The 24,111-nt window shown below is 42.6% G+C and overlaps 1 protein-coding gene across 3 annotated transcripts in view; it reads left to right on the plus strand.

Annotated features, from left to right (window-relative positions):
* Positions 1-24,111, plus strand: part of FAM184A (family with sequence similarity 184 member A) — a gene marked incomplete at its 5' end in the record, with an annotated part of 83,959 nt that overhangs the window by 19,017 nt on the left and 40,831 nt on the right. For all 3 annotated transcript variants that reach the window (XM_081093950.1, XM_081093948.1, XM_081093949.1), the window contains 5 exons: positions 12,797-13,651; positions 14,378-14,513; positions 16,414-16,595; positions 18,967-19,164; positions 22,267-22,389. In XM_081093950.1, the coding sequence (XP_080950076.1) occupies positions 12,797-13,651; positions 14,378-14,513; positions 16,414-16,595; positions 18,967-19,164; positions 22,267-22,389 (1,494 nt within the window). The remainder of the gene's footprint in view (positions 1-12,796; positions 13,652-14,377; positions 14,514-16,413; positions 16,596-18,966; positions 19,165-22,266; positions 22,390-24,111) is intronic.

Below are 24,111 nucleotides of genomic sequence, written 5' to 3' on the forward strand. Positions count from 1 at the left end.
ATTTTGGCTGTTGGGTGAGGAATGGATTGTGACACAGCTCTAGTAGAGCAGGCTTGTCAGTTGGATCTCCACTGCAGTGGCCCTGGCCCTGCAGCCAGAGACGGTCGGTGGATGGTGGCTTTGCCCCAGGTGGTCGCAATGGAGATGGAGAGGTGTGCAGAAGTTCGAGACCTATTTTGGAAGTGTAACTGATAGGACCTAAAAATGGCCTTGTGTCAGGTGTGAAGGAAACAGTAGAGGAAGAACTCTTAGGTGACACATTTGTATATTTTCATTCTTCAACAGCACATTTAGGTGTGAAAGGAGGAAATGAGAAAATTAGAATATAGGTGTCTATATCCAAAATAGATAATTAAAATTATTTCAAGTCTTTGAATTATGCATGAGTTAGATAGCTGATGTCAGGGATTGGAAGGGAGTACGTGACTTGGAGAATATAAGTGCTAGTCAAAGGCTGAGGTAGTAGAGGCCTCAGGAGATATTCAGAGAGGCTGGATCCCAGCTCAGGACCTGAGTCTCATGCCTGGTTACTGGTAGCTGGGAACCGGGGCCTCTGATGGCCACTGGTTCTGAAGCCTCTGACTTTTCAAGGAGGATGTCTCACCAGATTCTATCATATAAGTTCCATAGAAAAATCTTATCCCGATCCTACCTGACTGACCTTATTATTTCGCTGACATCCACGCTCTTATGAAGCCAATAACAAGATAACACATTATAGAGCCCTCCCATTCCAACTCCACCCATCAGTCCAAGGGCAAGATGTTCTTACAAATAAAGATTCTACAGTCCTGTGGATGCTCTGATGGACAGGTAACTGTTGTCATGCATTTGCTCTTCTTCATTTCTCTTAATTTCTGTTCCACATTCCTGGCAGAGGCACAGGATCAGGGTATGTAAGAGCAGGGCTGGGGTCTGGTATGGCCTCTCCCAAATACTGGAGAAACGGCAGTCATTATGGCTGCCCTTACTTGATTTGTGGTGCAGGGAATTCATACTTTTGTTGCACTGCCTCTTAAAGTCGGAGGCGGGAAAGCCATAGAAGAATGGGCTGCCCGCCTGGGCTTTCTGAAAAGAAGGTACCAGTCACCTGCTGGGACCTTACACTGGCTTCACCATCCTTCTTCCTGGCTGAGGACACTTCATTCTCCATCTTGTTTCAATGGCATAGGAACTCTGGAATATTCTTATCCTCTTGTTTTGATTATCTGATAGAGAACCTTCTATTATTTACCAGTAAAGAAGGAGTTAATTGTCTGCTTGATCCAACTGATAACCTGGGGGCTTAACTGCTCTTAACAAACTTGAAAACAGCCTATCAGGCCCTGATTTTACCCCCTGCTTTTCCAGCACTGTGCTGGACAAATCAATTTGCTTAATTATCAGTGGCATTTCTCTCTCTCCGTTCTTGACAAATCACTTCCTATTTCTACATCTTCTGGTTTCTTTGGCCTTGAACTCTCTGCTTTGTATGACACAACTTAGACGTCCCTGCTTCTTCCTGCTCTATGGCATCTGGTCTCTTCTATTCCTTGTGAGCAAGAGGTTCAGGGGTTAATAATTATGTTCTTCCTTAATAATAAAATACTTCACTTATCCACTCTTCCTAATGGCTTCAAAGCACTCTTGATTCATAATAGTGGTTGATTTTTCAAGATGCATTTTGAAAAAAGGCAGTTAAACTACGATACACAATTGACTTTAAGATGCATCCTAATTTAAGAGATGTTTAAATGTGAAAAAATATGTCTTAGAATCATTGTCCAGCACCACTGTGATCATACAAACAGAAAAATGTGTATGGATTCTAACCTAAAATTCCTACAGAGACCCACTTCCCATTTAAATTGCAGGGGTAAAATTTGTCACCAGGAACTTTGGCTTCCCCTGGCCTCACCCTCTCTGTTCAGGATTATCTGGCCACACCAGCCACTGAAGTCATTCCTGTCTTGTCCCTGACCCCAGGTTACTTTCCTCACAGCTCTCCACAACATCCTTTGTCTGTCGAGCCTTCCTGCCTACAGCAGTCTTCATCCAGTCATCTCTACTGACAACTTCTGCATAGTATTCTGTACTCTACACTTAGCCTATATTATCCAAAATGGTCTATCATTATTTTGTATGTTTTATTTTAAGCAGTCCTATTTAAATAAGTTCTATGAAGTAAGAACATTTATACTTCTCTTTGCCAGAATGCATTTTAAAAGGTACTGAGCACATGGTAAGGCATTCACTATGTTTGTTGATTAATTTTTTCTTGTTAAGGTTTAGTAGCCAAATCCCATTGCATGGACCCTCAATAAGCCTTATAAGAAGAATTCTGTTTGCTATTTTAGAAGTCAAATTAAATCTTCTGGGGAAACAGATGTATTCCACATCACCATAGAGGAAAATGTCTACCTCCACTGTGGTTAGACCTTTTAAATATTTTTCAAAAAGACTTTTTCAACAATTATTATAGAAACTCAGAGAGAGCAACCCTATCTTTAAAGAAAAATTTCAAAGCAATTGGGTTTTAAAACTCTTTTTAAATTAGAGTTTTATAGTGCCCTTGGCTTAACTAAAGTCAAATGAGCATTTTATGGTTGTTGCTAACTGCCTTGTGAATGTTTCATTTGGACATATGTCTGTTGCTGGAATTAATTTGATTACATAATGTGTGACAACAGCCTTTGTTTTTTTGTTTTTCATTTTTGTTGTTGTTTTCGTTCTAACTTAAAAGAAAAGAAACTGGACCAAGAAATGAAGAAAAATGGAAGTAATTCATTGCCAGGACTAAATGACTCTGTATGGGTAGCATCTGTTCCCCTCCCTCTCGCCTTGAACTTTAGATCTTCAGTGCATCTCCCTAGTAGGCCTAATTTTACGATCATTTAAATAAATACAGGGCTGAGCATTTTGTGAGAATAGGGGTTAAGAGGGTTGACATCTCACATCATATTATAAAAGACTGTTGAAGTCCTCTTTAGATATTCAACCTGCCAGTTGCCTTGTTTTTCTCACCACTCTCACAGCCTCTTAAAAATTCCCTCCGTAGTTATGAGCAGTTTAAGCCCAGTTTTAGCTTACAATCTTTACTCAAGAAAAGAAAGGTGGACGATTCCATCATCTCTGAAAGGAGAAACAGTTTTTTTTTGTTTGTTTTTTTTTTAATATATTTTTTATTGATTAAGATATTACATATGTGTCCTTGTTCCCACATTACCCTCTACCAACCCCCCCCCCACCCCCGCTCATGCCCTCACCCCCCCGGTGTCCGTGTCCATTGGTTAGGCCTATATGCTTGCATATAAGTCCTTTGGTTGATCTTTCCCCCTTACCCCTACCCTCCCCTACCTTCCCTCCAAGGCCCGACAGTCCAATCAATGCCTCTCCGTCTCTGGATCAGTCCTTGTTCATCAGTTTATGTTGTTCATTATATTCCACAAATGAGTGAGATCCTGTGGTATTTATCCTCTCTCCAGTTCCATCCATGCTGTGGCAAATGGTAAGAGTTCCTTTTTCTTCTTCCTCTTCTTAAAGAATACCTTTCAGCATTTAATATAATGCTGGTTTGGTGGTGATGAACTCCTTTAGCTTTTTCTTATCCGTGAAGCTCTTTATCTGACCTTCTATTCTGAATGATAGCTTTGCTGGATAAAGTAATCTTGGTTGCAGGTTCTTGCTATTCATCACTTTGAATATTTCTTGCCACTCTCTTCTGGCCTGCATGGTTTCTGTTGAGAAATCAGCTGACAGTCGTATGGGTACTCCCTTGTAGGTAACTGACTGTCTTTCTCTTGCTGCTTTTAAGATTCTCTCTTTATCTTTTGCTCTTGGCATTTTAATTATGATGTGTCTTGGTGTGGTCCTCTTTGGATTCCTTTTGTTTGGGGTTCTCTGCGCTTCCTGGACTTGTAAGTCCATTTCTTTCACCAGGTAGGGGAAGTTTTCTGTCATTATTTCTTCAAATAGGTTTTCAATATCTTGCCCTCTCTCTCCTTCTGGTACCCCTATAATTCTGATGTTGGTACGCTTGAAGTTGTCCCAAAGGTTCCTTACACTATCTTCATATTTTTGGAATCTCTTTTCTTTTTTCTTTTTCGGTTGGGTATTTTTTGTTTCTTTGTATTTCAAAACTTTGACTTGATTCTTGGGATCCTCTTGTCTGCTGTTGGATCTCTGTAAATTATTCTTTATTTCAGTCAGTGTATGCTTAATTTCTAGTTGGTCCTTTTTCATGTCCTCCATGGTCTCACTATACTTATTGAGGGATTCATTAAATTTATCGGCGGTTTCCATAAAATTCTTGAAAAACCTTATAAATGTGGCCTTGAACTCTATATCCAGTCATTTGCTTTCCTCGATTTCTGCCATTTGTGACCTGTTTCTTTGTCTCCGCATTTTGGCTGCTTCCCTGTGTTGATAGAGTGGCCCTGCGCGCCAGGTGTCCTGTAGGGCCCAGTGGCTCAGCCTCCCCAGTTACCTGAGGTGGACACTCTTGGTGCACTCTTGGTGCCTTGGTTGTTGTAGGATCACTGGGAGAAATTGACCTCCAGGCCAATTGGCTGTGAGAATCAGCTGTGTCTGAAGTGGGAGAACTTCTGTGCTGAAACCCCAGAAGGGTTTCTGGGGCAAGACTTGCTTCAGTGGGGCTTTGGTGCTCACTGAGTCTGCTCCCTGAGTGTGTCCCTTATGGATCTGAGGAGTTGCAATCTGGATGGTCCCCCTCTGACCACTGGGTACAGTGGCTCCTGGATCTAAGGAGGTGCTAATTCAGCCTCTGCCTGAGGCCACACAGCAGGAGCCACGAAGAGGCTCAGCTGTGAAGCAATGCAAGCCGCTGCGGGGCCTTGGGCCTTCTCTTGGAAGTTCCGGGTCTGCCTGGCTCGGCTGCAGTTAGGTACATTCACATGCAAAAGCCTCTGCCACAGCCTGGGTGGGGCGGGGTCTCAGGGAGTCAAAGGGCGGAGAAAGCAGCTATGGCTGATTCTCCTAAGGAGTCGCGCGTCTCAGTGACCCGATAATTGCTGCAAGCACCTCTGAGGGAAAGCCGCACTCAAGGTCGCCCGCTGCCCGACAGACCAGCTTCTCCCCGTATGAGTCCTGGGTCCCCAGAGACTTCTCGGAACCAGAGCAGTCGGGAACTTGTGATTCAAAAAGACAGCCGCGTCCTCAGGTGCCACCCCCTTTCCGCGCGCATGAGCCGCCGTACCTCTGCACTTCACCTCAGCAGCTCCTCTGGCTCTCAGTGTGCTTTTCTTTCCTTCTAGTTGTAGAATTTACACTCAGCCAGCCTTCCTGTTGTTCTGGATGATGTCTGCTCTGTCCTTTGCGGTATTTTTCAATTGTTGTGGGAGGCGACAATTTCCCGGTGTTTATCTATGCCGCCATCTTAGTTTCTCCCCGAGAAACAGTTTTAACATGCTCTTATATTGTAAGGATGCTATAGTGTACAGGCTCCAAAAGGTGGACCATTTCATAGAAACATTAGAGTCCCTAAGCAAGCTATTCAGTAATCCTTTGGTGACTAGCTCAACTAGAAGAACTGAGGGTTTAATAATAAAAATAGAATTATGAAAACATATTCTTCTTTTATTTAAAATGTACCAGGTCTTTAAAAAAATGGCATCTGAGTTTGTTCCTTTACTACTGTATAAGTTCCCTTGTGTCTCAGTGTAGTGTATATGTACTTTAAGGGGAGTGACACTCTCTCTCTCTCTCTCTCTCTCTCTCGTTGGCCTACATGTTTATCTGTTTCAGACATTGATCAGAAAGGGAAACTGAGTAAGTGTCCAGAATTTTCAAATGCACAAAAAAGAAACATTGAGACTGGTAGGAAAAGGACCGCCTGGAGGAGCAGTGCTGAGAGGGTCTGCTTGTGATTGCTGTGGAGCCTGCCATGAGTTAGAGGCACACATACTGGGAAGGCTGAGGCTGGCCTTGCCTGGGTTAGTAGCGTCATTTATGGCGAATGGAGAGAAGCTGCTGTTGGCTCCTGTGCTCTGAGATCTCATCTCCCTGCTATGGAGGAGTATGAAGCAATCAAGCAGGAGTTGCCCTCCTTCCCTCTCCACCTCAAATCTCAAGTCTTTCTCCTTTCTCTCTTAGGAGGAATTTTTCTTTTCTCTCAGCCAACACCAGACTTTCCACCTGTGTGGAAATCAGGCAACCCTGGCCTCAAATTTTCTCCATGACTTTGTTTCAACAGTGAACCCTTCCCGGGATTGAAATTTCAGTCCCTCTTTACTTATTTACTTACTTACTTACTTACGTTAATCCTCACACGAGGATATTTTTTCTTTTCCTTTTATTTTTTTTAATTTTTTTTTATAGAGAGTTGGATGGGAGGGGAGGAGGGAGGAGAGAAAAGCATTGACATCGTGTGCATGGGACGATACTCAACCAACTGAGCCACACTAACCAGAACTTGATTCATTTTTTTTTTTAACACTGTTAATCATTTAAAAAGGTTGAATGTTTTCTGATTATAACAGTAACATACATTCACTATAGAAGGTTTAGAAATACTGAATATTTTCAGTTAAAAGTTGATATATTTCTTTACACATCTTTAAAGATGTATCTGTACACATGCACCCTTTTCCCTCTCTATAAGATTCCCTCTAGCCGAAACCGGTTTGGCTCAGTGAATAGAGCGTCGGCCTGCGGACTGAGAGGTCCCAGGTTCAATTCCGGTCAAGGGCATGTACCTGGGTTGCGGGCACATCCCCAGTAGGAGATGTGCAGGAGGCAGCTGATCGATGTTTCTCTCTCATCGATGTTTCTAACTCTCTATCTCTCTCCCTTTCTCTCTGTAAAAAATCAATAAAATATATATTAAAAAAAAAAGATTCCCTCTATAGCTGAATGATTGTATTTAACATTGTGTATTTGCCTTATATTAGAAGCTCTTTCTTATATTATGAGATATTCTTCAAAATGAGATGTGTTTTTTAATGGTTTCATGACATTACATTGTATGAAGGTAGCATCATTTATTCAATGATTCCCTTATCTTAGCAATGTTAAACCTGTTAAAATATTTAAAGCTAATATAACACATGCTTTTCAGTGAATATACTTTATTACTAATGGGTTAGATTTTAGTGGGAACATATATATGTATTGCCAATGTATCAGTCAGCTTGATCTACATAACAAATCATTATAGACACTAGGGGCCCGGTGCATGAAATTCGTGCACTGGGTTTGGGGGCGGGGGGAGAGTGTCCCTCAGCCCAGCCTGCCCCCCCTCACATACTGGGAGCCCTCAGGCGTTGACCCCCATCACCCTCCGACCACCTGATCGGCCCCTTGCCCAGACCTGACGCCTCCGCCAGAGGTGTCAGGCTTGGACAGGGGACCCCCATCTCCCCCCGATCACTGGATCTGGTCCCCACCCAGGCCTGAGGCCTCTGGCCCAGGAATCATGCCTGGGCAGGGGACCCCCATCTCCTTCTGATCGCTTGCTCCACCCCCCGCCCAAGCCTGACGCCTCTGACCCAGGCTTCAGGCCTGGGCAAGGGGACCATCATATCCCCCCAATCCCCGGCTCCGCCCCCCACCCAGGCCTGATGCCTCAGCCAGAGGAGTTGACCCTCATCACCCTCCGGTCACCAATCACCGGATCGGCCCCTTGACCAGGCCTGAGGCCTCCGCCAGAGGTGTCAGGCCTGGGCAGGGGACCCCCAGCTCCCCGCGGTTGCAGGCTCCGCCCCTGCCCAGGCCTGACACCTCTGGCCTAGGCGTCCGGCCTGGGCAGCGGGGACCCGCAGTGGCAGCGGGGGGGCGCCGCGATCGTGGGCTTCGCTTTAGGCCCAGGCAAGGGACCCCTAGCTCCTGGGACTGCCAGCTTCGACCGTGCCCAGCTCCCATCGCTGGCTCCACCCCTACTTCCTGCTATCACTGGCCAGGGCGGCAAAGGCGCCTGATTCTCCGATCATGGCTGGGGGGCAGGGCAAAGGCGGTCCCAGGGCCGCCTTTGCCCTGTCCCCCAGCTCTTAGCTCCCCCCTGGGTTTCTGATCACTGTCAGTGGCAGGGGGCTTCTTCCTGCTTTCCCTTTCGCCTCCCTGCATTGTGCCTACATATGCAAATTAGCCGCCATCTTGTTGGCAGTTAACTGCCAATCTTAGTTGGCAGTTAATTTGCATATAGCCCTGATTAGCCAATGAAAAAGGTATCGCTGTACGCCAATTACCATTTTTCTCTTTTATTAGTGTAGATTCTCACTGTGCCCACGCAGGGCAGAGAAAGAGAGAGGATGCAAGCTCTCTGGTATCTCTTCTTATAAAGGCATGAGTCCCACCAAGAAGGCCCACCCTCATGACCTTGCCTAAACTGAATTACCTCCCAAAGGCCCCTTTTCCAAATACCATCATATTGGAGATTAGGGTTTGAACATATGAATTTGTGTGTGGGGGTGGGGGGGAGGGGAGGGTTTGGAGGAAGGGACACAATTCAGTCCATAGCAGCCAATCATGAGAACTATTTCAGAAACTATTTGTTTTTACCTGAGTGACATTTTTTAAACTGGGAGCTAGAATTCTTCTCATTTTATCTGTGGGTAAGATTATCTGGAAATTTCATAGAAAAAGTAAAAATTACTATTGCTTATTCATCCTGGAATCTGTAGCTAAATTATACATTATTGGAATAAAGTGGAACCCTGAAATTGCTGAAATGATTGTACTATCCCATTCCATGAATGGCCATAGTCCCAGAAAACTGTAAATGACTCTTAGTGTCTTTTAAAATAGTTTATGAAAAGAAACATTAGAGAGTTTCCTTTTCTTATGTGGAAAATAGTAGCCAATTTTATAGATGATTATGGTCCCTTACTTTAAAATTAGTCTCATTCTCTCTATAAGTTAATTATGCAATGATAAGGAAGCCTTACCATCTTATAGTGCTTTATATTTTTCAAAAAAGCCTTATGTAACATTATTCTAAAAATTTCAAAGATAGGTTGCTCTTTTAACAACGTCACTAGAATAGGATAAATATGATCTTTCTTTAACATTGAGAAACGTGAAGCTTGGAGAAATTATTTCACTTAGGGTCTTAATCCAGTTTGTATCACTTTTACTACTTCAAGTCATATATGCAATGTGTTGAAAGAACATGGGACATTTATATTGCCTTGGTCTGAGAAACAGTGACGATACTATGGTTACCTTTGTAATTATGTAGAAAAGTGAACAGTTAGAGGATACCACCTTCAATAAAGGTCCACTTGAAAATTTATATATAGCATTCTTTTTTTAAAATATATTTTTATTGATTTCAGAGAGAGGTAGGGAGAGGGAGAGAGAGAGAAAAACATCAATGATGAGAGAGAATCATGGATTGGCTGCCTCCTGCATGTCCCCCACTGGGGATCAAAACTGCAACCCGGGCATGTGCCCTGACTGGGAATCGAACCGTGACTCCTGGTTCCTAGGTCGACGCTCATCCACTATAGCATTTTTATTTTAATATAATATAATTAAATAGTGATGTATTTCAAAAGGTCATTTACAAGAGCACTACTGATTTTTATTGTTTGGCACCCTTTTATTGTTACTTTTTATGTTTTTAGAAATTTAACATTTTTTTCATGGAAGAAATATTAATATATGACCACTAGGATATTGTATTTCTTTTATATAATACACTTTTAAATCATATAATTGGTTTTTCTAGTGTTTGAGTTGTAGTGGTCTAGTAAACAGAGTTGATGCAAATTGAGATTTTAAAATTTATTTTTGGCTACCAGTTTTATCTGATACGATGGCTTGTCTATGTATAGATCAGAACAGAAGTCGGTAATAAGGTCTTTGCCACAACTACTCAGTTCTGCTGTTAGAGTGGGAAAGCACTGTAGGCAACACAGTCGTCCCCCTTATCCCGTTTCCTTTTCTGAGATTTCAGTTACCTATGGTTAACCAAGTCCGGAAATAATAAATGGAAATAAATAATCCATAAGTTTTAAATTATGCGCCACTGTGAGTAGCCTGATGAAATCTCATGTCGTCCCGTCCCACTCCAAGCTGTCCAGGATGTGCATCACCCCTTCGTCCAGTTTATCCATGCTGTACATCCGGTACTATAAATTATTTTGAGAGAGAGACCACATTCACATAATGTTTATTAGAGTCTATTATTATAATTGTTCTATATTATTATTGTTGTTAATCTCTTACTATGGCCAATTTATAAATTAAACTTTATCATAGGTAGGTATGTATAGGAAAAAAACATTGTGTATATGGGGTTCAGGACTATCTGCAGTTTCAGGTACCCACTGGGGGTCTTGGAATGTATTTTCTGTGGATAAGAGGGCGCCGCTGTACATAAACGAATGGGCATAGCTGTGCTCTGATACAGCGTCATGTCAGAGCAACAGCACCAGCCATGGTTTGCCTGCAAGCTGTATTTCGCTGACCCCTGCATTAGAATCTAAAGTGAAACAGAGCTCCTCACCATAATGTTTCCCTCTTATTTGTCAGATGTTTTGGTTCCTTTTCTTAAATTATTCTTTCTAACTTAATGCTATAATTCCTACTTCCGTCCTTTTTAATTTCAACTTTTATTACTTTTATTCACATTTGTGTGTACTACTGTGCTTTTTATACCATCAGCTACATTTCCAGGCTCTGTAACATCCTTACACAACTTTCCAGCCTGTTTTCAAGACGCCCCCTCGTCCCCCCCCAATATAAAATTATTCTAACATTTATTGAGTTTCAGGGATGAGTGTTATTAAGGGAATGGAAGTGCTGAATGTAAAGATTGACTAGACTCCCATGGGTTTGGATGGTCTTGGGTGGTCTGGCAAGACTTATTAAAGGATGCAGGACTTGAGCTGACTCTTGAGAGACTGGGGTGAAATTAAATATTAGAAAAAAAAGAAAAGTATTTCAATAAATTACTGACAAGGGACAGCTCATATATTGCTTCCCTCCCACACATTTTATCGCCAATTGGATGGAATTCCACCATGGACTGATCCTTTCCAAGATCATTACGTTGAGCAAAGTGCTGATGGTGTCACGTGTTTTCTCTGGAGATTCCATCTCTTTGGATGATCACTTTCCCCTCCATGTGCTTACTGAATATATAGGCGATGCACACAGACCAGGGGCCCAGACCAGCTCTGCTCTGGGCATTCTGTCACACGGATTTCTCTCCGGCCGGCTGGCCTGTGTTTTCGTAGTGTCCCTGTCTTTTCTGGCCATCAACATGGTAGGCAGGTCTGACCCTGGAGAGGGAATAGGAAGCCGTGCAACGGTCCAGGATTTATAAATGTGCAAGTGAAAGGAGTCCTCCACGGGGACCTGTGTTAGCTCACTAGGGGCATGGGATTTGGAATTACGGTAATTAAAGAAAGATAAAGACTATAAATAAGCATTTATTTTCCTTCTGTGCATCTATCTGCCTGTGGACCTCAGAGGAGAAAGACAGATGGGGTCCTGTCATTCCTCAGTGTCTTTACCTTTGGCCTGAGTAGATCTCACAGAATAGTTACAGCAGGCCAAGGAGGGCACGGACAGGGGGCTGGGTCTGCAGCAGAGCCCTGTGTGGAGAGGCCTGCAGTGTGCCCTCCTTCTGCAGGTGCAGCTGTGGGCCCAGCAGGTGACAGCCCAGAATCAGCAGTAGGATCAGAGCTGCCAGGATAATGTGAAGAGCCAGGTAGTCTGTCTAATTGCCCCGGGTTACATAAGCACGTTCTCTACCAAAACCGCAAGGCTTTTGCATTTTAATTGCAGTGTCTGCTGTTTGGTGCTGGGACTCATTTCTAAAGCCGGAGTCAGAGCACATTAAAATGAGCAGAGCCCCAGGACACTGCCTTTTCGCTTCTGGGTTATTGGATTGTGTGTTCACTCCTTTTTGCTTCAGAAGACAGTGGGCACATCGCTAAGCCTTAAACAACAGTCATGCAGAGTGCGCGTTGGCCCACAGTGGTGTGATGGAGGGTGTCAGGGAACGAAGAGGAAGGGAAGTGTTACTGTAAAGGGGACAGATTGCCATTTGGAATGAAGGTTGGGGATACCTCAAAGGAATCATTAAGACCCAGGACTGAAATGGAAGTAAAGGCCTGTACCCAGAACACTTGGCTGTAGGAAACCGCCTGGCTTGGGGGCAGAGGGAAAATGAGGCGATGAATCAAACCACAGCACTTGATATGTGAGCAGAAAAGCACTAATTAGAATTTCTAAGGAGATCCCTGGGGAGAGAAGAGGATCTGGCTTTAAAAACCTTTGGGAATTAGAAAAGGAAATTTTTAAATTTCAAGTGTATTGGATACTAAACAGGGGAAAGAGGCCTTTGGGAAGGTTTAGGGCCCAGAGCCTCCACTCATGCAACGCCTCCCTCTAGGCCACCAGTGGAGGGCGGAGACTTTCCATGAGGTTTTCTCCCGATCCTACCACCGCCCCCAGGAAGCGAGGCTGGGCCATCGGAAAACTCCCTTCTCCTAGATCAGGTGGCCTCCTGCGTCTCTTTCCTCCTCACTGTTTGATTTGTAGTAAAACATTCTTAATGTTGAGTGTTTTAAAGTCCTAATTAAAAAGTCTTCAGGTGCCTATTTTAGGATTCTTCTAAGGAAACAATTTGCTAAGTAAATCAATCTATGAGTTCAAAAACAATGCATGACGTTTCAGTATGTAATATTTACCAGTTAGTGTGAAGTGCATAGAAAATTATCAATCAGAAGGAATGAATTAACTTCAGGTTAGAAAAAGAAATAAATAAAAGTGAGATAAGCAAAAAAATAAAATAAAATAAAGTGTCCGTTCACTGAAATTTTCTCCTTTCTTCTTTCAAACCACGCAGGTAATATATGCTCTGAACACTAAAAATGATGAGCATGAATCTGCGATTCAAGCCCTCAAAGATGCTCACGAAGAAGAAATCCAACAAATTCTTGCTGAAACTAGAGAAAAAATACTCCAGTATAAAAGCAAGGTGACAGAGGAGTCAGACCTTAAGAGAAAGATCCAGGTCTTAGAAGCATCCTTAGAGGATCACATGAAAAGGAAGCAGCAGGCGTTGGCCGAATTCGAAGCTTACAAGCACAGAGTCGAGGACATGCAGCTTTGTGCAGAAGCCCAGCACGTCCAGCGCATAGTAACCATGTCCAGGGAGGTTGAAGAGATTAGAAGGAAGTTTGAAGAAAGATTACGGAGTTTTGGGCAACTCCAAGTACAGTTTGAAAAAGACAAAAGGTTGGCATTGGAAGATTTGCGGACTGCTCACCGACAGGAGATCCAGGAGCTGCTGAAGTCGCAGCAGGATCACAGTGCCTCGGCGCATGAGGGGCAGGAGAAGGCGGGGGACCTGCAGGGAGTGGAGGCGGAGACCCTAAACAAAACCCTGGAAGAGCTAAAACTGGAACAGAAGAGGCTAATGGAGGATTATGAAGGCAAGTTGAATAAAGCTCAGTCCTTTTATGAACATGAGCTTGATACCTTGAAAAGATCACAGCTTTTCACAGCAGAAAGCCTGCAGGCTAGCAAAGAAAAGGAAGCCGACCTTAGAAAAGAATTTCAGGCACAAGAAGCAGTTTTACGAAAAACCATAGGGAAATTAAGGACAGAGTTACAGATGGTACAGGATGAAGCTGGAAGTCTCCGTGACAAATGCCAAAAGCTTCAGAAGGCCCTTGTTACAGCGGAGAACAGTGTTCAGGTGAGTGGAGAATGTTATTTCCAACACAAGGATTTTCCCCCCGGTTTCCTTTTTCTTTTCTATGAGAATACTTCAACCTTTTCTTTCCATTTTGCTTTTTTTCTGTTCCTTTGTGGGAAAAATCAATAAAGGGGTCATTTTTGCTACTCTGTAGTTATTACTATTTCCTACTAGAGCTTCAGGGCCCAAAAGGCCTGAAAAGATATTAAAGGTCCAAACAATAATTTCAAATCTTGCTCCGTGTTTTCTACGAAAGGGTTTTATTTAAATAACATGTTCGTATTTTCCATAAGTGCTTTGGGGCTGTTAAAATATTGGGCTCTGAGTTTACTTGTGTTCTCTTTTCCCTTCATTAAAAATGTTTGTAAGTGTCACCCACCAAAACAGATTTAAAACTTGGTACTGCTAAGTGTGACTTTTGAATAAGAAGTTGTTGATGCTGCCTGGCCGGTGTGGCTCAGTGGTTGAGTCTCAACCAGGAACCAAGAGGTCAGGGCACATGCCTGGGTTGCAGGCTCGATCCCCAATAAAGGGTGTGTGGGAGGCAGCCATTTGATGATTCTCTCTCATCACTGATGCTTATACCTCTCTCTCCCTCTCCCTTCCTCTCTCTGAAATCAATAAAAACATATTTTTTTTAAAAAAGAAGTTGTTGATGCTTATAATTTAATTATTTAGCTTAGCATCATTCTGGCATATTAGTAATGGCTACTTGATCTTTCTTAGGGTCTTCAGAAACAGCTTGACGATGCCAAGCAGGGAGAGATGGCTTTGTTAAGCAAGCACAAGGAAGTGGAAAGTGAGCTGGCAGCAGCCAGAGAGCGTTTGCAACAGCAAGCTTCCGACCTTGTCCTCAAAGCCAGTATGTCTGACCCTCGTCCTTGGTGTATTCCTCAGCAAAAACTAACACTTAAATGTTGATTCAAGACAAAATTCGTCTAATGTTTTGAAATTATTTAGAGTCTATGTTAAAGGACTCTCATATTTCATTCATTAGTCACAAATAAGCAAATGACAACTTAGTTTTAGAAATGGATATTTTTATAGGAAAATTAAGAGTTAGCAATTGTTAAAGCAACCGTAAGCCAGACACTAAAATGAAAATGCAGTTCAAGCCCTGGCCGGTGTGGCTCAGTTGGTTGAGTGTGTCCCGTGCCTCAAAGAATCACTAGTTAAATTCCTGGTCAGGAGGCAACCTATTGATGTCTCTCTCTCTCTCTCTCTCTCTCTCTCTCTCTCTCTCTCTCTCTCTCTCTCTCTCTCCCTCTCTCCTTCTCTCTTTCTCTCTTTCTCTCCCTCCCTCTCTTTAAAACCAATTATAAAACATTTTTTTAAAAATGCACTCTAAGAGGGTTTGTCTATTAAAAACATGTATTGTAAAGTACGTAAATTAGTGGAACGATATGTAACTTACAGCACCATCGTTTTTACTTATTAATAAGGATCGTTTTATGTACTGAAGCTGAGTTGCCCCTTCTGACGTGGCTGTGGTGCTAATTTCCTAGTCCTTATCAGAGGAGGAGGTGACCCATGTCAGTTCTGAAGTTATATTTTGCCCGAGTGTTTAGTGGGCCAGGTGAAACCATTTGAACTAGTTCTTTGCAGATGTTGCCTGACTTAATGGTTCATCCGTGAATCCCAGATTACCCTTTCCCAAAGTAACCGTTTTTTAACCTAGCATGTATAGAAATCATCAGGAGGGCATGTACGACCTCAGATGCTGGGCCCTAGCCCCAGAGTCTCTGATGCAGTAGGGCTGGGGGGTGCAGGGGAGTGAGTTCCAGGTGCTGCTGGTGCAGGGTGCCTTGAGATCTGCCTCAACACATGCTTTCCCAAACTTTTCTTTCTTTTTTTTTTTTTTTTTTATCTCACTTTTTAAAATTTCTTATTAAAGTTATTGGGGTAGCATTCGTTAATAACATTATGTAAGTTTCAAGTGTTTAGTTCTATAATACGTCATCTGTGCACTGCATTGTGTGTTCACAACCCAAAGTCTGCCTCTGCCGCCATATATTTGACCCCCTTTAACCTCTTCATTCTCCTCTCACCCCTTCCCCTCTGGCAACCACCATCCTGTTGTCTGTGAGCGTGTACATTTAATACCTTTCTAACAAGCTACGTGCAAATTGTGCTCAAACAGTCACACTCACTTTTCATCTCTCTCCCCATCCCCCCTCTTTTTTCTTTACTGTTGTCATTTCACTTTTTCATAACATTGCTGTCTTTATCTGTCTTCTGCTCCGCCTTAGTTCCTTATCTGGTGTCTTGTCTAAAACAAATTCCGTTTCAATCAAACTGCTGTCTGCTGTCCTTACTCCCTCATACAGATTTCTTCTTCTTCATGCTAGAATTTGGAAAAAGAAGACATTAGAAAAAACAGATTACTCATTCTGGTGCCATAACCTTGGCGCATCCTCCTTTACTTTGTTTCACTCCCAACACTTTTATTCCCATCCCCGAGGAATTGCTTCTGCTTCACTTTGTATAGCTTGAAATCTTAAAAAAGTAAGTGGTATAGTCCTGGGTGCAGGGAGCAATATCAGTGCACTTCTTTCTAATTTTTAACACTTTCTACTTGGGTATGAAGTATTCCCGTGGCAAATATTTCAATTTTATTTAGTGAAGAAATAAAAAAACTATGTGTACATGCAGACCATTGACTGCACTTAGGTATCAAACACAATTGTGTCAATAGATATAGACTGTTTTATACCACAGTGCAACAGATTTTACATTGGAGCGTTTTTCTTTTGGGGGAGTAGGTCATATTGGAATGCTTCAAGCAACTCAAATGAACCAGGAGGTTACAATTAAAGATCTAGAATCAGAAAAATCAAGGGCCAGTGAGAGATTATCTCAGCTTGAAGAAGAAAGATCTTTTTTGCAAAGCAAAACTTTGAGTCTGGATGAAGAGCAGAAGCAGCAGATTCTGGAACTGGAGAAGGTAAAATGAATGGAGGACCCCCTTCCCCAGGGAAGGAGAGGAAGAAAAGTTCACTTTTCCTCTTTTCAGTCTATTTCTTCACCCTAGTAATTTTGTTCCAGGAAAGAAGGTATAAATCTATACTATCCCATTTGTGTATTTATTCAAAATATTGTAACAATTTATAACGTAAAAACGAAGACATGTAAACCGATTTCAAACTGAATAGACTCTTATTTGACTGAAATGTACATATGTGGTTAATTGTATGTGGTTTGCTAGGGATGAAACGTATTACCACATATAAACCTAGGAAATGTCTATAAAACCAAAAAGGATGCCAAACATCGAGCTCTGAACATTCATATATCAACATATTGAATTTCTAGACTAAACAAGTAAGACATCTCATTTGTAGAGTAGTTCTGAATATGTATCCCAATTTTTCAGGTACCTACAATACCAAGTGGGAGTCCTGGGCACTCTTTTTCCTTCCCTCAACAACCACGCATATTGGAAAATGTCTGTGCTTGTCCCTGGCTCACCTCCATTCACTCCTTGCCCGTGTGCAGTCTGGTTTCTCTTACTATCACCACACAGAATCTGCATTGGCTGCAACCTCCAGACATCCTGGTTGCTGGGCTTGGCAGTTCGTGTCTTCCCGCGGTACTTACTCCTCTCTGATGGACATTGCCTCTCTTTGGGTGTTTCACGCTCTCTCGTGTGTTCTTCCTGTCTCCTGGCCTTGCAGCTTGTTTGTGAGCTTCCCTTCTCTGTTTGTTCCCTTACCAGTGATGTTCTCTAGCATTTTCATCTCCTTCTACACGCTCATCAATTTCAGTAACATCGGCGACAGCTCCCAACTCTCTTGGTCTAAGTCAGATCTTTTCCCTGAACTCGAATCCTGTGTATCTAACTCCCACTATATCTCACGAACGTATCAAGTCACCATGCCTAGAACTTTGTCCCCTCAAAAGGACAAGTAGCACTACAGTCTTTCTAATTTGGTAAATCAGAACCCTGGGAGTCATTTTGATTACTGTTTCCTTAACCCCCTTATCTGTTACCAAGGCCCATCAGTTCTACTCCCTCAATGTATTTTTATTCCATCCTCTCCTCTTCATACCCATTCAATGATGCTAGATTTAGGCACCTGTCATTTCTTGTCTGGATTACGGTTACAACCTCCCACCCACTCTCCCTGCCTAGAGTTAGCTCACTAGCCTTCTGCCAAGATGATTGGTTTTGAAAATATATCATTTAATTAAATTTCAATGACTTCTCATTCCTGTCAGAATAATATTCAGAGTTCTTAGCAGAAAATACCCTTTATCGTTTGACTCCTGCCTACTTCTGAGCCTCATTCCTGATCACGCCCAGCCTTATATCTCATGTTCTGTACACACCTAAACATTGCCACCTGCTTAACTATCTCTCATCTTTCAAAATGCTATAAATGGTTATAAATGCAAGCTTTTGACATCAGATCTAGGTTTGAAATGTTCTCATCTCTAGTTTCCTGATGGGCTTGTAAGAATGTAAAGGAGAGAACATGTAATCATCATCAGCTCAAATGTTTCCTCTTCTGAAAAGCTTGCCCTGACCTCTCTCTCTCCCCCTCTTTTACACACACACACACACACACACACACACACACACACACACTTCCCCACCTACCAGGTTAGGCTCCTTTCTTGTATAATCTTACAGCATGCGATGCACACTTCTGTCATAGAACTTATGCAGTTATATCACCACTATCTTTTGATTTTTTGTCATTAGACTGTGAATGTGTAAAGGCGTATAATTGGCACGCAATAAAATTATATTGAGTAAATGTCATTTGAATGGGTAATGTACATTTTATGTACAGCTTTGACATATAGGGCGCCTTTCTCTCTTCAGTGTGCAGATGTGCTAATTCACATTTGGTTCTAACCCAGGGGTAGGCAAACTTTTTGACTCGAGGGCCACAATGGGTTCTTAAACTGGACCGGAGGGCCGGAACAAAAGCATGGATGGAGTGTTTGTGTGAACTAATACATGTTAACACTGCTGCTGGTGAAGGAGCGGAGGGGAGAGCAAGAGAACCCTCCGCTCTTTCGGCTCCACGGGCCGGATAGAACAGCCGGCCCGCGGGCCGTAGTTTGCCCACGGCTGTTCTAACCTACTAATAGTCTATTTTATCACTTGCTTTAAAGTTATTTTGCCTGTGCCACCCTGTCATTTTCTCTGAACACCAGTGGGGTGTATATTATTCTCACGTTCCATAGTCTGAATCTCATGGCACTCAATTCATTAAGTTCACCTATTTACTGAGTACTCAGAATACTAATAGCAGTGATGAAAAAAGCAGATGCCAATTATTGATGTTTATTTGTTTTAATTTTAGAAAGTAAATGAAGCAAATAAAACTCAGCAAGAATATTATGAGCTGGAGCTAAAAAACCTGCAAAATAGATTGGAAGGGGAGGTGGCTCAATTAAATGAGGCCCATTCTAAGACTTTGGAAGAATTGGCTTGGAAGCACCATATGGCAATTGAGGCTGTCCACAGTAATGCAAGCAGGGATAAGAAAAAACTGCAAATGGTGAGTAAACATGCAGTTTAGGATGGCATTTAAATCGGTGGCGTCCCTGTCATGACCCCATGTGACCTACGCTGTGGAGTAATGAGTTGCTTCATTTTGATGGCCGCTGTCTTATAATCACTCTGTAAGTCTTGGTTCAAAGAATAACGTACATAAGAGCTCTTGATGTGGGATGCAGCTTATTAAGCCGATACGGGCATTTCTGTTTTGTGGAAGCCATAATAGAAATACTCCTTGGATCTTGAGCTTTCTCTTCATGAGACAGCACCTTAGGTGTGCTCCTCAGGGAGCCTCAGCCGATGAAGCGCTCCCTCTCTGTCGTCTTCTTCCCTGGGAATATGGTTTGTTTTGCTTCCCCACAATGCAGTACTCAGCTTGCTAATAGGAATGCATTGACAGACAGTGTTGTATAGTAGAAAAAGCAAGGTGTCTGATACATCTGAGCCTTGCACTGAACCCTGTGCTTCCGAACTGCCTGAACTCGGGCCCGAAATACTATGCTTCAGGCTCCTCATCTGACAGAGATAAGACCCACTTTATAATGTTCCTGTGAGGGTGAAGTGAGATAAACTGTTAAGAACCCAGACCGGCTGGCGTGGCACAGTGGTTGAGCATCGACCTATGAACCAGGAGGTAACAGTTCGATTCCTGGTCAGGGCACATGCCTGGGTTGTGGGCTCCATCCCCAGTGTGGGGCATGTAGGAGGCAGCCAATCAATGATTCTCTCTCATCATTGATGTTTCTATCTCTCTCTCTCCCTCTCCTTTCCTCTCTGAAATCAATAAAATATATTAAAAAAAGAAAAAATAAGTAAAAGAACCCAGACATGTCCTGGCATATAGTGATAAATAAATGTTGAATATTAATGTTTCTCGCTGTGTGTCAGACATCGCAATGATGTCTTGCATTTAATCCCCTTTTCATTTAATCCTTATAGCACTGCTGTACCCATTTTACAGAAGAGGTGATGGGGGCACAGAGAGGTTAAACACTTCCTCAAGCTCATGCAACTAGGAAGAAGGACCTGTCAGGCCTTGAACTCAGGTCTCAGATATCAAACCCTGTGGCATTTAACACCACAGCATTTGGGCATGTATTAATGATGGTGCTTATATGCTTTATTTGATAGCACTTTAGCGCTTACTAAGAGCTTTCTTATATATTTCTTATTCCTTATTACTTTATCATAAGGACGGCTACTAAGGGACTAACGGGTAGTTGCAGATATAGCATAAATACCCTGGCCTGGACAAAGGGATGAGTAATCGGGAATAGGACTCAGTGGGAAATCATGAGATTTCATCACACTGTTCAAAACAGTGCACAATTTAAAACTGAATTGTTCTGGAATTTTCTATTTCATCTTGGACTGTGGTTGAATACAGGTAACAAACCACAGAAAGCAAAACCGAAGATAAGGGAGGATTACTGTATGTTTTCCTTTGTAACTCTAATTTCCCCACCCATTTGAAAGTAAATGAGTAAATAAGCAGAGAATCCATGCAGAAAAGAGTTAACTCAGGCCTGACACTGCGGTCCTTACAAAGGCACGTGCGACTGGCCCTGGCACGTATCTGGGAACTTGAATTTTTGGAGGGTTCCCACCACTCCCTGATAAGCCTGGCTCACTGTGCCTAAACTGTTTATGCAAACAATATGGTTTGTGCTGAACATCTGCGTTCCTTCTCAGAGGCTGGGAATTTGGTACATGCTAGTCAGGGTGTGCCTGCCTGCCTGAGCACTAGTCTCTGTGACCTCTCCTGGGGTGATATTCCGCATGTGTGCTCACAGCCTGCTGGAGAGTCCTGTGTGAGAGGGCTTTGGAAGCTCCGCCTGGTTTCCTGCGCTTTGACCCACGTGCCTTTTCCCTTTGATGATTGCGTTCCCTATACTTTTGCTGTCTTCCTAGCTGTGAGTGTGACTTCATGCTGAGTCCTGTGAGTCACCTCAGCAAATCATCCAACCTGGAGTTTGTCTTGGGGACTCTCGACACAGAACCCCATTTTCTACTCTTCTCACCTTACTTCTATAAAGTTTTAAACTGCTTTCGTACCTACGGGGTTTTTTGCACATGCTTTTTCTTCTGCCTAAATGTAATATTTCCCTCTTGCTCCACCACCTTTCCTGACTGGTGCACTCCTTCAGAATGTACTCAGAAATTGCTTTCTCTATGCAGGTGTCCTCACTAAGCCAGAGCTAGTTCCCCATCCATAGACTCCAGTACTTCCCATTGCATCAGATTTTAATCACATATTCTTTAATTGCCTGATACCATGACCTTATTAAAGGCAGGTACCATGTCTCATTGCATTTGTATCCCAGGTACTAAATACATGCCTGGCAAATAGTAGGTGTTCTTCACTAAATATCAGTTTTACTGGTATTGTTCTTTAGACGTCTTGACTCTATACTTGTTAATTTTTCACTATGTCCCAGTCTAGCACTGAGTTCCAGAGTGTTATTGGATTTTGTAACAATGTAAAATAAAAGACTTCTGTATTCAAGAGACAGAATTTTTCTGTATCTCATCAAATTATCATTTTATATGACATACTTTTGTTTGTGTGTGTGTGTGTGTGTGTGTGTGTTTACTACATCTTGATCTAGACCAAATATTCTTATCATTTAAGAAATTATTTAACTCTAGCCAGTTTGGCTTAGTGGATAGAGCGTCAACCTGCGGACTGAAGGGTCCCAGGTTCAATTCCAGTCAAGGGCATGTACCTCAGTTGCAGGCTCCTCTCCGGCCCAGGCCCCGGTTGGGGCACGTGCTGGAGGCAACCAATCGATGTGTTTCTCTCACACCGTATTTCTGTCTTTCCCTCTCTCTTCCACTCTCTAAAAATCAATGGAAAAATATCCCCAGGTAAGGATTAAAACAAAATTATTTAACTGCTACATCATAAGTTATTCAGAATGATATAATTTAAGCCCCCAGGATTAATTTGATTCACTATTAATTTTGATATTAATTATGGGTAAGAGCTAATTTGGAAAATAAATTTTCAAAATATAAACTGAATAGTCTTTTTTTCTTGGAAACCTTTGAAGTATACAATATTTGAAATTTTGTTAATTTTTTAAACTTTCTTTTTCTTAAGGAATTGGAGGAACAATATGAAAAGGAGAAACTAAACCTAGAAGAGGATAAAAGTCAGCTTCAACAAGAGCTCGAAAACCTGAAGAAAGAACTGGAAGACAAGCTGAAAACAGCCAATCAAGAGGCAAGAACTCTATAGACCTGTCACCTGTGTTAGGTTTTCATGACAAAACCTTTGTTTGATAACATTGTATAAAGTAGGTGAGCTTCAGCGAAAGTAACATCTAGAGTAAAAATAATCAAAAAATGATGCTGAATTATTCATAATACACTGGCTCCATCTCACCAGGTAAAAATGGACTCTCAATAACATGAGCCCCAAGGAGCTTTGGGAGGGAAAAGCAAAACAGAGGAGAATATCACTGTATAGGCAAGAAAGCAAAGGTTTCCCTACTCTTTTGCAAAACATTGACTTACTATCCTCTACTCTGACTCCATTTAAAGAAGACTTTCCAGCCCTAGCTGGTGTGGCTCAGTGGATAGAGCTCCGGCTTGCGGACCGAAGGGTTTGATTCTGGTCAAGGGCATGTACCTCGGTTGCAGGCTCCTCCCCGGCTGGGGCCCTGGTCAGGGCACTTGCAGGAGGCAACCAGTTGATTCGTTTCTCTCACATCGATATTTCTGTCTTTTTCTCTCTCTTCCACTCTCTCTAAAAAGTCAATTTGCCGAAACCGGTTTGGCTCAGTAGATAGAGCGTTGGCCTGCGGACCGAAGGGTCCCGGGTTCGATTCCGGTCAAGGGCATGTACCTGGGTTGCAGGCACATCCCCAGTGGGAGATGTGCAGGAGGCAGCTGATCGATGTTTCTCTCTCATCGATGTTTCTAACTCTCTATCTCTCTCCCTTCCTCTCTGTAAAAAATCAATAAAATATATTAAAAAAAAATAAAAATAAAAAAAAATAAAAAGTTAGTGGGAAAATATCCTCTGGTTGAAGATTAAAAAATTTTTTTAAATAAATAAAAAAGACTTTCCAAGTTCTAGATAGTGACATCTAAATTAATTTTAAAATTCCATACAAAACTAGAAAAGCCTAAGAATAGAATAGGATAAAAGTCTTAAAACCAGAAAGTTGTGAATAGAATAAATGCAAACAAAATGTAGATTCATCATATTGTGTATTTCATCCCTTTTTTTCTTTTGCCTTGGTTCAGCTGTGCCCTAGAACAGCCTTGCTACTGTCCTCTTTTCCTCCGTTCCAGTGAATCCTTCCTGTGGACCGTGAACCGATATTTCTACAGGTTCTAGTCTTGGCCGTTCTTGTCTTGTCAGCTGTCCCTACCTCACCGGAGTCTTCTTTACCAGTGGTCTTTAAGTCCGGCTTTCTCATCACTCTGCCTCCACTCACAGAAACCGCGCCAGAATGCACCAGTGCCCATGGGAAGGCTCATACCTTGCACTCGGGATTCTTTAATTATAGTTAAACGCTTATCCAGAGGAGAAATCATTTGGGAATGACAGAGAATTACGATTCTTGTTGGTATGATTACCTCAGCCTCTCTCTGGTGCCCTAGAGTCCACCGCTGGCTCCAGATCTGCACACCGCTCCAGGCAGGACGCAGTCTCCGTAGTTATGGCGTCCCACTCGCATTGGAAGGCAGTGTAGTGACCGTCTGTGTTTCTCATGCAGGCCCCCGGAGCTCTGCTCTCAGTTCTAAATGGCTTCAGTGTTCTTCAAGCTGTTGGCCCAAAACTGCTCTCATCCCCTGGACACCCTCCTCAAGCCCTTGTCACATGGCCGCTTCCTCTCATAACCTAGCAATTTACCTTCACAAGGCAAGCAGGAAAACCTCCATGGCTTTGAGTTTCTCTCACTTAAGGGCTCATCTGGTTAGGTTATCCCCAAGC

The sequence above is a fragment of the Myotis nattereri genome (genome assembly GCF_964212035.1).
Source record: "Myotis nattereri genome assembly, chromosome: 6".
NCBI lineage: Eukaryota > Metazoa > Chordata > Mammalia > Chiroptera > Vespertilionidae > Myotis > Myotis nattereri.